General features: G+C 34.6%; 1 protein-coding gene across 2 annotated transcripts in view; it reads right to left on the bottom strand.

The window, feature by feature from the left end:
- FER (FER tyrosine kinase) overlaps positions 1 to 13,158 on the bottom strand; it is a 435,391-nt gene that overhangs the window by 306,755 nt on the left and 115,478 nt on the right. For both annotated transcript variants that reach the window (XM_047879101.1, XM_047879093.1), the window contains exon 9: positions 8,413 to 8,535. In XM_047879101.1, the coding sequence (XP_047735057.1) occupies positions 8,413 to 8,535 (123 nt within the window). The remainder of the gene's footprint in view (positions 1 to 8,412; positions 8,536 to 13,158) is intronic.

The raw sequence follows: 13,158 nt of genomic DNA, 5'->3' as shown, positions 1-13,158 counted from the left end.
CATATGGAACCACAAAAGGCCCCGAATAGCCAAAGGAATTTTGAAGAAGAAGACCAAAGCAGGAGGCATCACAATCCCAGACTTTAGCCTCTACTACAAAGCTGTCATCATCAAGACAGCATGGTATTGGCACAAAAACAGACACATAGACCAATGGAATAGAATAGAAATCCCAGAACTAGACCCACAAACGTATGGCCAACTCATCTTTGACAAAGCAGGAAAGAACATCCAATGGAAAAAAGACAGCCTCTTTAACAAATGGTGCTGGGAGAACTGGACAGCAACATGCAGAAGGTTGAAACTAGACCACTTTCTCACACCATTCACAAAAATAAACTCAAAATGGATAAAGGACCTAAATGTGAGACAGGAAACCATCAAAACCTTAGAGGAGAAAGCAGGAAAAGACCTCTCTGACCTCAGCCGTAGCAATCTCTTCCTCGACACATCCCCAAAGGCAAGGGAATTAAAAGCAAAAGTGAATTACTGGGACCTTATGAAGATAAAAAGCTTCTGCACAGCAAAGGAAACAACCAACAAAACTAAAAGGCAACCAACGGAATGGGAAAAGATATTCGCAAATGACATATCGGACAAAGGGCTAGTATCCAAAATCTATAAAGAGCTCACCAAACTCCACACCCAAAAAACAAATAACCCAGTGAAGAAATGGGCAGAAAACATGAATAGACACTTCTCTCAAGAAGACATCCGGATGGCCAACAGGCACATGAAAAGATGTTCAGCGTCGCTCCTTATCAGGGAAATACTAATCAAAACCACACTCAGGTATCACCTCACGCCAGTCAGAGTGGCCAAAATGAACAAATCAGGAGACTATAGATGCTGGAGAGGATGTGGAGAAACGGGAACCCTCTTGCACTGTTGGTGGGAATGCAAATTGGTGCAGCCGCTCTGGAAAGCAGTGTGGAGGTTCCTCAGAAAATTAAAAATAGACCTACCCTATGACCCAGCAATAGCACTGCTAGGAATTTATCCAAGGGATACAGGAGCACTGATGCATAGGGCCACTTGTACCCCAATGTTCACAGCAGCACTCTCAACAATAGCCAAATTATGGAAAGAGCCTAAATGTCCATCAACTGATGAATGGATAAAGAAATTGTGGTTTATATACACAATGGAATATTACATGGCAATGAGAAAAAATGAACTATGGCCTTTTGTAGCAACATGGATGGAACTGGAGAGTGTGATGCTAAGTGAAATAAGCCATACAGAGAAAGACAGATACCATATGGTTTCACTCTTATGTGGATCCTGAGAAACTTAACAGGAACCCATGGGGGAGGGGAAGGAAAAAAAAAAAAAGAGGTTAGAATGGGAGAGAGCCAAAGCATAAGAGACTGTTAAAAACTGAGAACAAACTGAGGGTTGATGGGGGGTGGGAGGGAGGAGAGGGTGGGTGATGGGTATTGAGGAGGGCACCTTTTGGGATGAGCACTGGGTGTTGTATGGAAACCAATTTGTCAATAAATTTCAGAAAAAATAAAAAAAAAATAAAAAAAAATAAAGCATTTATCTTGGAAAAAAAAAAAGAATATGAAAGAATAAAGTTGTTTAAGCCACCAAGTATGCGGTACTTTGTAATGGGAGCCCTAGAAAACTAACATACACACCACGGAATACTACTTAATAATGAAAAGGAATGAAAGTGCCTGGATGAATTATGATGAATATAAAAAGGCAATCTCAAAAGGTTATATACAATGTGATTCCATTTATATAACATTCTTGAAAAGACAAAATTGCAGAAATGGAAGACAGTTGCCAGGAGTTAAAAAAAAAAGGGTGTGAGATGGAAGGCAGTGTAGCTATAAAAATGCAATACAAACGATCCTTGCAATGATGAAAATGTTCTGTTCCATTACTGTATCAATGTCAATATTTGGATTATAATATTATATTATAGTTTTGCAAGATGGGGAGATATAAGCATAGGGGAGATGTGAGCATAGGGTACATGGGATCTCTCTGTATTGATTCTTACAACTATAGGTCAATCTGTAATTATATGAAAATAAAAACTTTAATTAAAATGTATATCAGTGCTGCTGCACCATGTTTCCTCTGGTTAGGTGAGGTTTTATCATCTCATATGCCTTGGGTTCTTAAATAATCTGATTTAGAGATAGGCCTTTTTTATTCTCCTCTCAGGAGTTCCAAATAATTATCTTGTATCATATTGGCAATCACTTAGTCATTCTGAGACACTATCCTAATACCAAAAATTAGGGTTAAAATATAAATTTATGGGTTTTAGTTTAGTGGTTTGGAAAAACAATGATATTTGGTGGGGAGGTAGATGCTGTATAGTATGGCTGTAGTCATAACTTTTTTTTTTAATTTTTTTTAAAACATTTATTCATTTTTTGATAGAGAGAGAGCACAAGCAGGGGAGGAGCAGAGAGAGGGGGAGACACAGAATCCGAAGCAGTCTCCAGGCTATGAGCTGTCAGCACAGAGCCCGATGTGGGGCCTGAACTCATGAAATGCCAGATCATGACCTGAGCCAAAGTCGGATGCTTAACCGACTGAGCCACCCAGGCATCCCTAGTCCTAACTGTCTTTAATCAACATGTCTGGTCATGAAATTAATAAGCAAAATTAGCTACTTCCAGTTAATCTCATTGAGCTTTATGTATAATGATATAGTTTCACATAAACATCTTGCTTTTGTTCAATAGTTACTTTTTAAAAGTATTACTGTAATCACTATACCAGACAATATTAATGATTTTTTACGCTTATAACACCATTGAGCAAACAAGTTATACATATTATAAGAAAAAATTATAGAAAAATAAATGATTGTATAACACAATAGGAAGCCCTAAATAAATTTAAAACCTAGATGAGATCAGAACCTTTACATGTTCAACTTAACTCCCTATCTCTGACTACTCTTTCCATGCATTTGTCACACGGAAGAGGGGGGGAACAACTTCTGTCCTTCAAAGCTAGTAAAAATGCCAATTTCTGGGAGACCCCAGAGTACCTATCTTAAGTAGGTGTTCCTCTATTATTCTTTTATCTGAACTCCTTATTTTATAGCAATTATCATAATGTTAATTTCTTGTTCATATTAGTCTACTCCACAAAAGTGTAAGCTTCATAAGACATGGGACAATAAATATCTTACCCTTCATTGTATTCATAGCACCTAGCAGACATGCAATAAATGTTATTGAATGTATTGTCTATTTAGGTAGGACAACTTTGTTTGTAATATACATAATTTTTAAATCTGGAGACAAAAATAAAAGGTCCCTGAATTTGCACACTATACAATACTCTAGATAACTTAAGTCTTACCTGAACTGTAAGGTAGATGTGACATTTTGCAAGTCTCTTAAAATTTCTGGGCCTCAGATGTTACATAATTTGAAAGACAAGGAGGTTGAAACAAATAATCTCTTAAGATTCTGCATGGCTTTGGGGCACCTAGGTGTCTCAGTCAGTTAAGCGTCTGACTTTGGCTCAGATCATGATCTCATGGTTAATGGATTCAAGCCCCACATTGGGCTCTGTGCTGACAACTCAGAGCCTGGAGCCTGCTTCAGAGTCTGTCTGTCTCTTGCACATGCACTCTCAAAAGTAAATAAGAAACATTTTTAAAAATAAAAAAAAAAAGATTCTGCAAAGCTGTAAGAGTTATGACTTTATAACATATAAAGTATTTTTAAGTATTAAGTGATAATAGTACAAAACAACACAAAATCAAATAATCATTCACTTTTTGGAAGTTAAGCCAGGCATTAAAACCAGTAGTAATATTACTTGCTCTTTATGCCCCTGAGTCATAAATGACATATGCATGATGTATTTTCCCATAAACTATTTTCTAATACAGTAGTCAAGGGTCATAAATCAGGAGAAGATTGATATTACTTCCATTTGAATAAATATGCTTTAGAAGTAATGAGTAAAGTTATGTATACTACAGTGACACTTTGTGTTGTATTAAAATTATACCATTTCAAGTGGTTGGTTTTATTCCTTTTACTCTATTTTTTAAAATATAATTCTACAATACTACATTTCAGTTGAGACCTGCATTATTTATATGAGCTAAAACTCTACTCTTGTTAGTGTGAATTTAATGTCACATAAAAACCATTCTTTAAGTTTATTTTTCACTATATATTATTCAATTATAGGAATGAAAGCTATCAAATGATTTCTCATATAATTTATTTTTTCCACTGTTACTATAAAATGTTTTAGAGACATTTATGTTAAACTCAAATTTAAAGGTTTTAACTTTAGTTCCTTATTATTTCAATAGAACGAACAATGCTTTCTGTTAGGTAAAATTTCAGTATAACTGCAATAATTTAAAAGTGTAAATATCGGGGCGCCTGGGTGGCTCAGTCGGTTGAGCGTCCGACTTCGGCTCAGGTCATGATCTTGCGGTTCGTGAGTTCAAGCCCCGCATCAGGCTATGTGCTGATGGCTCAGAGCCTGGAGCCTGTTTCAGATTCTGTGTCTCCCTCTCTCTGACCCTCCCCCGTTCATGCTCTGTCTCTCTCTGTCTCAAAAATAAATAAATGTTTAAAAAATAAATAAATAAAAGTGTAAATATCTAACTTATAGGATATTTTTAGTATTTGTGAAGAACTGTGGTTCTTATTGTTTTTAATACTTCCAATTAACAGCATATGAAGCTAAAAAAGTATTGCAGAGTAAAAATTATTGTAAATCTATTTCTAAAACTGGATTGAAATTGCTTTTAATTATATAAGTGTATTTAAATATATATGTAGATTTACACACATATATGAAGGAAATGTTTATGAATTATTAAGAAACTGAAATGCAAATATTTCCACTAGAACCCCTTTCAGGTTATTTGCTAAGCAAAAAAAAAAATTAAGTTTATTTATTTATATTTTTGAGACAGAGCACAGGGAAGGGACAGAGAGAAAGGGAGACAAAGAATCTCAAACTCATGAATAGTGAGATCATGACCTGAGCCAAAATCAGAGTCAAATGCTTAACCAACTGAGCCACCCAGGCACCCCGTTCAGCAAAATATTTTAACATATAAATCAAAGACAAACTTCAACCCTACTAATATCTAAATTAATGAAATTTCATAATGACTGCTTAGTTATATAAATGTGCTTAACATTTTCAAGATTATGCTATGAAGCTGATAATAACAACTCCATAACAAAGAGCTAAACAGAACTCATCCCCTGAATTGTTTGACATACTTATCTCTTCTAACTTACCCTCATAAGAACACTATTAAAAGAATAAGATCAAGCAGATGCTGTGATCAAAAATACAGATACTGTAGAGTCAAGAACTCATGTGTTTTCTACCACTGACTAGATATGTAATTATAATATTTTTTAATTCTCTAAGTCTTAAAGGGAAAATACAGGCAAATACACAAAAGGAGTAGTGAAGCTAACATTCAGTGTGGTAATATATATAAAACATCTGGCATAACATGTGGAACAGAGTAAGAACTCAGGAAATGCTATTTCCCAGATATCCACCACTCTTTAAGCCTCCTTTCTTTATACTCCCATTATCATCTCCTGATAAATATAAATAGGTGTAAGAGAGTGGATCACATTCATTATGTAGATGAAAAGAGAGTCAAAGATTTGAGTCACGAAAACAACAAAAATCAAAGAATCTCACAATTTCTAGATTAAGACAACCCCTTAAAGATTGTCTCTTTCAACAACGTAGACATGCTAATGAGAGGGTCAGCCATCTTATGGTCTTTCTCTATACCTACTAAATTTTAAAACAGGAGTCATTTACAATGTGTGTATTTACAAAACCATAAAAAAATAGAACCACTTGGTTATCTGTAAACAAATGAAGAGATTATTCCCAAAGACAGAAAAGCAAAATATAATTCTTTTTTGAATTTTATATGGATAATGTTTGATACATTTTGTTTTTACAACCCAAATAGAATCTTCTATTAACACAATACTAAAATTTTCCAAACATATTAAAGGAATGCCCAGAATAACTCAAATTTTCCTGTTCTCATCTTTAAAAAGCCCATTGATTCTAATATAATATTTAATACCAAGTTGTAATAAGAGCTATAGTATAAGTGGGAGAGGTAGGCCCCTAATATTCTAAGGTGTATAATAAAATAGATTATGTTGCCATTCACTGAAATAAGGAATATAAGAGTGAACTAGGTTGAATTGGGTTGGGCTGTATTCAAATTTTTTTTATATATGAATTTTTGTTTTGTTTTGTCTTGTTTTGTTTTAGAGAGAGAGAAAGAGCACAAGTGGGGGGGGTGGGCAGAAGGAGAAAGACATAGAGAGAGAGAGAGAGAGAGAGAGAGAGAGAGAATCTCAAGCAGGCTCCATGCTCAACACGGAGCCAGACATGGGGCTCAATCCCACCACCCTAGGATCATGACCTGAGCCGAAATCAAGAATCAGACACTCAACTGACTGAGCCCCCCAGGCATCTCTGTGTTGAGACTGTTAATTCAACCTTAGACATGGGAAATTTACTTCTAAGACATCCAAGGAGTTATGTCAAGTAGGTAATTGACTACATGGACATTGAGTTCAGGGGAAAAATCTGAGCAAGAGTAATAAATGTGGGTCATCATCAGGAAACCATCTAGGGAGTGAATGTAGCCTAAGGCCATTCCTTGAGTTACTCCAAAATAGACTGGCTTAGTGAAGGAGAATGAGTTTGTAAAGGAGTAGCCACAAAGAGAAGCAAAAGATCTGGTCCAAAACACCAACAGAAAAAAAAAAAAAACAAAAAACAAAAAACATGTAGTTGACAAAGTCAGATACTGAGAGGATGTCAAGTAAGATACTTGTTAAATTTAGCAATGTAGAAGTCATTGGAGATCTTACAGATACCTAGTTCAGTGGTGACAAGGAATAAGCTAGATATATATGGGTTGAGAACTAAGTAGGAATTAAAGAAATGAGTGAATATAATCACTCTGAGAACAAGTATGACTAAGAAAACAATAGGCAAAGGCAGTTGGGGGAAAATATAGAAGGGTTATCTGGGGTGGGCAGAGATGTAGAAATTGTTTTAAGAATCAACACTTAAGAATATTTAACAAATGAGCACTGGGGCACCTGGGTGGCTCAGTCAGTTAAGTGTCCAACTCTTGGTTTCGGCTCAGGTCATGGTTTGTGGGGTTCAAGTGCTAACAGCACAGAGCCTGTCTGGGATTCTTTCTTTCCCTCTCTCTCTGCCCCTCCCCATACATGCACACACATGCACTCTCTCTCTAAATAAATAAACAAAAATAAAAAAAATAAGCAAAAATTGGATCCAATTGAGAAGAAAAGGTAAATCTAATATAAAAAATGATGTAAAATTTCTGAGAAAGTATGAGAAGACATGATACAAAAAGAGGCACAAGAAACAGACTTGAGAAAAGGAACAGTTCCTCTATGGAAGTAAGCACAGAGAATGGGTACAAACGCAGCAGATATGGATATCTAGTCACAGAAAATAAGAGAGTTGCCACCTGATGATTCTAATTTTTTTCTGTAATGTAGAGGATATACAACTGCTGACAATGATGGGTGGAGATAAGAGGATCAGAGACTTGAAAAAAGTGGAGAATATTTTAGAAGTTATGTAGAAAGTGCAACTATAGACCAGAGAAATTCGACACATCATAATTTCCTTGAGAATCTTGATAAACCAACCCAGTTATGAGAGTATGATAGCAAGAAATGTATATACTCTAGTCAGGAGTAGAGAGTAGAGACACCATACCAGTAACACCTGTTGGAGATGTAAGCAATAACCAAAGCCAGATTATAAATTTTAAGTTATAGATCAAAATTTAAACTTTAAAATGGTAGAAAACGTAATTATTAAAATCATTGAAAACAACAGTATCCACAGACAAGTAAAGTAAGAGGATCCAGGAGGATATTTACAGATCCAGAAATCATCAAGAAACAACAACAGTAAGACAAAACAGCGTAGCAAGTCTCAGAAGGATTTTCGTAAGTGAAACAGATTGCTATTTTCTAGTAAGTTTGTTTGTTTCCTTCTAACACAGGGGAAGCCAATTTATAGAGAACATTGACCTGCCACTTTCTGAACAAGGAATTCACAGTGAATCTTGTGGACACTGATGAGAGGAATAAAGACAACTTTTAACAGGATTTTTCAGAAAATAGTTCAAATTGTTAAAATATTGAGACATTTGATCAGGACACTATATTGACAAAACCCAGAATCATTTTTCCAGAGTCCTATAAAGTAACTCAATTATCCAAAGTTTTGTACTTAAAATGAAATTTCAGCTTCTAGAAATTTTATGTTCATAATACCATGTAACTGAAGAGTTCTGTAAAATTACATCAGTTAAGTTTTCTTCCTTCAAATTATTTTTGTTTTACGTACTCAGACTTCTTTTCGTAGGTCTTAGAAGATTCTTCAATTCTCTTCTCTAGCTCCAGGACAGCCTCTTCCTTGTTTAAAAGCATCTGCTGTGTCTGCATAAGTTCTTCTGCTAAGGTTTTCAACCTAGAATGATCAGTTTCCTCATTATTAAACAATACATTATACTCACTTTATACAAACACACTAAACATTCATACATCTAAGGTGGTGATGTCCAAAGCAGTAGTCACATGTAATTTAATGTAAAGTAAATTAAAGTAAAATTTCAGTTTCTTGGTTGCATTAATCATATTTCAAGTGCTAAACAGACACATGTGGCTAGTGGCAGGCAACCTTACTGGACAGTGAAGAAAAGACTATTTCAATAATCACAAGTAGTACTCTCGGACAGTCTGAGAGTCTTAGTCATTAATAAAAAAGGGAAACAGAAACAGAAAATTTAAAAAGAAGAAAGGATTGGGGGCACCTGGTGACTCAATCAGTTAAGCGTCCGACTTCAGCTCAGGTCATGATCTCATGGTTCGGGAATCTCTCTATCCCTCCCTAGCTCATGCTTTCTCAAAAATGAATAAACATTAAAAATAATAATAAATAATAAAAAGAAAAAAAGGATTTAAGCAAATAAATACCGATAATGTTTCAGGAAGAGTGTAGTGAAAAGACCATGGTTTTTATTTTCAGACAAACATGTATTTACATTCTGGCTCTGCCACTTTTTAGAGATGCTGAGCAAGTTGCATAAGCTCATTAAATCTATTTTCTCACTTGTAATCTGAGGGCAGGAATACCTGCTTCAAAGCATTGTTTTGAGGATCAAATACAGTAATGTATATGTAATGTCTGGTACTTAGTAGGCACTGAGTATATGGTATCCAGGATTTCTTGCATGTATTCTCTCATTTACTTCTCACAACAACCAATCAGATAGTATTATCCTTATTTTAAAGAAGAGACAGTGAGGTTTAGCTGAATGGCAATTTAAGTGGATAGTAAGCTATTTCTCTTTTCATACACTATATTAATGCTTTAGGGATACTTTCCATATAGATATTAACACAATTAAATAAACAAAATTAATATGAACTTTAGCCCAGATCATTTTTGGTTGCATAAAATGCATTTGGTCCTGACTAGAAATATTTCTACCAAAAAAAACACAGAAAGCTATTGTATCACATAAAATCTTTATCTTCAGCTTTTTATAGCAAAACATGAAATCCAAAATATACAAAAGAAAATATTAAATAATCCAACTCTACGAAAATGTAAATATATTGGAAGTTAAAGAGAGGATAAAGAAAGTCAAAAGCAAAAGTCAAACTGGGAAGAAATAATTTGCAGTGCAAATTACAAGCAAAAGCCCTCTTAGAAAAAAGGACAATCTAATATGAAAATGGACAAAGAACATAACTGGAAGTACAGGGCTGACTCCTTTCCTTGTAACAGCTGTATCATCAAGTTAATTACTTCACCTTCCCACCTCAGAATAAGAGAAGTATTTGTGTTGACCACTTTATGTCTCTACTGCAGTTTGTAAAGCACCTTATTCTTGTGTGACAAACAACAGCTCTAGAACCAGACACCCTCACTTTCAATATTCACTCAGCTTTTCTAAACTTCCATTTCCTCCATTAATAAGATAGGAATCAATTTAACACCTAACTTAAAGAGTTCTTGTGATTCTGTGCATATTTTTAAGTTACTATTACAGAGTTTGAAGCATAACATGTTCTCTATACATGTAACCTTATATTATTAACCAATTTTATTAGTTTCATTAAAAAAAAACATTTTTCTCGGAAGTAACTTTAAGTTTTGCCTTCCACCTTTAAGAATATTTTGTTAACAGTGGGTGCAAAACAATAATGTTGCTCCCAAGGCAGAGGTAGAATTGAATATATTATAAATAAAACTCAAGAACAGGTTACATTTTTTATTATTTATGCATTATTCCCAATTAAGGGCAAGTAAAATAATGGAATACTGCAAGCACACTACATAAAAAATAGAGAAGCCACGCATAATTAAAAGTCTTTCCCTTCAAAACAATGTTATTTCCAACAATGTTAATTTTTCAGAAATGTGAAAATTTTCAGTTCCATAAGAAATTAATATAAGCTTGTATTTTTTTATCATCCTTGGTACAAGAGTAAGTATGTCCATAGGCATACACATAAATATGTACATACATGTTGATTGGATGTGATTTAACAGTAGTAATATCACTACATATCAAAAAGGAAGCAAAAAAATGAGAAATTCTATTATTGATTCCTTCGTATTTTATCATTTGGACAAGGGAAGACATTTGATTGTGGTGAATATCAGTTTCCCTAGCACTGCCCTCTTTTTACTTGCTATTTTTACTCTGAAACAGGCTAGGAAAGGAGGAAAGAGGTGAAAGCCAGTGAATCGGCAAGTTTAAATACCTTAGACCCCATTCATCATTGGTACCTCTAGCAAGGTACGTATATTAAAATCCAAATCTGCTAAGATTTTCTACTTCCTTTAGTAATCATTTTAGCCTCCTGAAAAACATCACCTAAGCTTTGAAAGAGAAATTAAATTTGAGGTTTTATATAGGCTAAATTTTTTTAGTACATGTCAGCTCATTTGTGAGAAGAATGGGTTGGTACTTTTGATTTCTCTTCTCCTCAAATTCTGGTCTGTGCTATAACAACTTTAAACCAGAAAGAAAGAAACCTACCACAGCTTACTAGATTCCCTAAAGAGCTGGAAAGGCACTAGAAACTCAAAGGCCTACAAGAACTAACAACACTTCTGATCCCTGGCAGGTCTGTTCTGTCAGCTAGAATTCACCACCTACTACATTTAGCAATGAAGGCCAGAAGACTCAAGGAAGAAAGAAAGGAGATAAGAATTAGGAAATGAGGAGAGCAGAGGGAAGAGAATAATAATATTAGCCGTTTCTACCTTTTCTAGCTCCTGATCATGTCAAGAAATTGGTACCTCTTCTCGAGGCTTTAATTTTTTGGCTGCCTTAGCATAACTGACCTTTATGAAAAGTCTTTCTAAATTAAAAACAAAACAAAACAAAACTGAGTAAGTCTTTGAAGTCAAAACTTCTTAATATTTCTACATCTCTAAAGATTCATAGTTGTAAACTCAAAGTGGAAAAGACAAATGATCTTAGAAGAATGGAATTATATGGGGAAACCATTTTCCCTTCTTTACAACCATCCTCCTAAAAAAAACATGGAGTGAAAATCCAGTGAAGAGGAAAACACTCTAGTAATTATACTTTATGAACCGATATCATAATACCTGTTAGGATAGTTTGCAAACCACTCTTTACCATGATGTCATTGTTATATATGTTTGTATACAAATACACTAGTAACAGTCCAAATGGCTTATTCTTTACATCTTTAGAGTAAATGTGTTATACTTAAACAACATGACTCAAAACATTTAAATGTCATGACACTGCCTTAAAAAAAAAATTCACAAAACTGACATAATACTTAACATTTACTAAACGCCTAATAGTTTCAAGCACTTCATAAGTACTTAAGTCCATAACATTCTTATAACATCATTATTATCTCCATTTACATATAAGAGACTAAGCCACAGAGATTAAGGATCTTGTCCCAGGTGAAAGACCTGGTAATTGGAAAAACATGTCAGAGTCCAGGCAGCTTAGATCCTGAGTGTATGGACTTAACAACTAATATCCTCTGTATTAGTAATTTCACCTCATAAAATTTAGTTAATGTATATAGTTCAACAAGTACACAAAGATATAAAAACAAAGATATTTGTTGAAGCACTGCTTAAATCACAATAACGAAAGGTGAACTCTCTGTGATGCTAATAACACTTAACCTACAGGCAGCACACTTGCAAGATCTCTTCCCAGAGTCTGCACTTGCTTTTACACTTGTAAGTCACTAGAGTTTTAAGATGTCACAAACACACATACACACCCATCCCAATTTTGTAAGTTTCAGCCTACCAAAATCTGTATCCACCCCTTAGCAAAAAGAAAAAATTAGAAATAAATACCCATCTATAAATAACTACATTAAATAAACTTTCTTACATGTAAGCATTAAAACACTGTGCACTATTAATATTTCGTATATATTTTAAAAAGAGGGTAATGCAAAAAAAGTATGCATAGAATGAGCCCACTTAAGTCAAGAAAACAATTTATATACATGTGTATGTCTGTCTCTACAGTCTGGAAAAATACATGACTTTTTTAACCAATTAACACCAGAAGGTAGAAATGTATCTTTAAAAAGAACTTTGGGGCGCCTGGGTGGCTCAGTCAGTTAGACATCTGACTTCAGCTCAAGTCATGATCTCACGGTCCATGAGTTCGAGCCCCGCATGGGGTCTGTGCTGACAGCTCAGAACCTGGAGCCTGCTTCAGATTCTGTCTCCCTCTCTTTCTGCTCCTCCCCCACTCGCACACTGGTGTGCACTCTCTCTCTCTCTCTCAAATAAATAAAATATAAAAAAAAAATGTTTTAAGGAGAGCTTCAATTTTCACTGTACACCCTTTTTGTAAGATTTTATGGATTTTATCATCTGCAAGCATTAGTTAGATAATTTTTAAAGATTTAATGTATTTAACAAAACAAAAGCCAAAAACACTGTAGACAATAACAAATTTTCGGTACTTCTACAATAACTTTTCTATCTTCAAACCATTGGCCATCATTATCTAAATTTTATAGCACTCTTACAGAGACCTAACTTCCTAAAAAAGTATAA

Source organism: Prionailurus viverrinus, chromosome A1, assembly GCF_022837055.1.
Source record: "Prionailurus viverrinus isolate Anna chromosome A1, UM_Priviv_1.0, whole genome shotgun sequence".
In the NCBI taxonomy this organism is placed as follows: domain Eukaryota; kingdom Metazoa; phylum Chordata; class Mammalia; order Carnivora; family Felidae; genus Prionailurus; species Prionailurus viverrinus.
The sequence above is the reverse complement of the archived record's forward strand: the minus strand, read 5'-3'. Positions and strand labels throughout refer to the sequence as shown.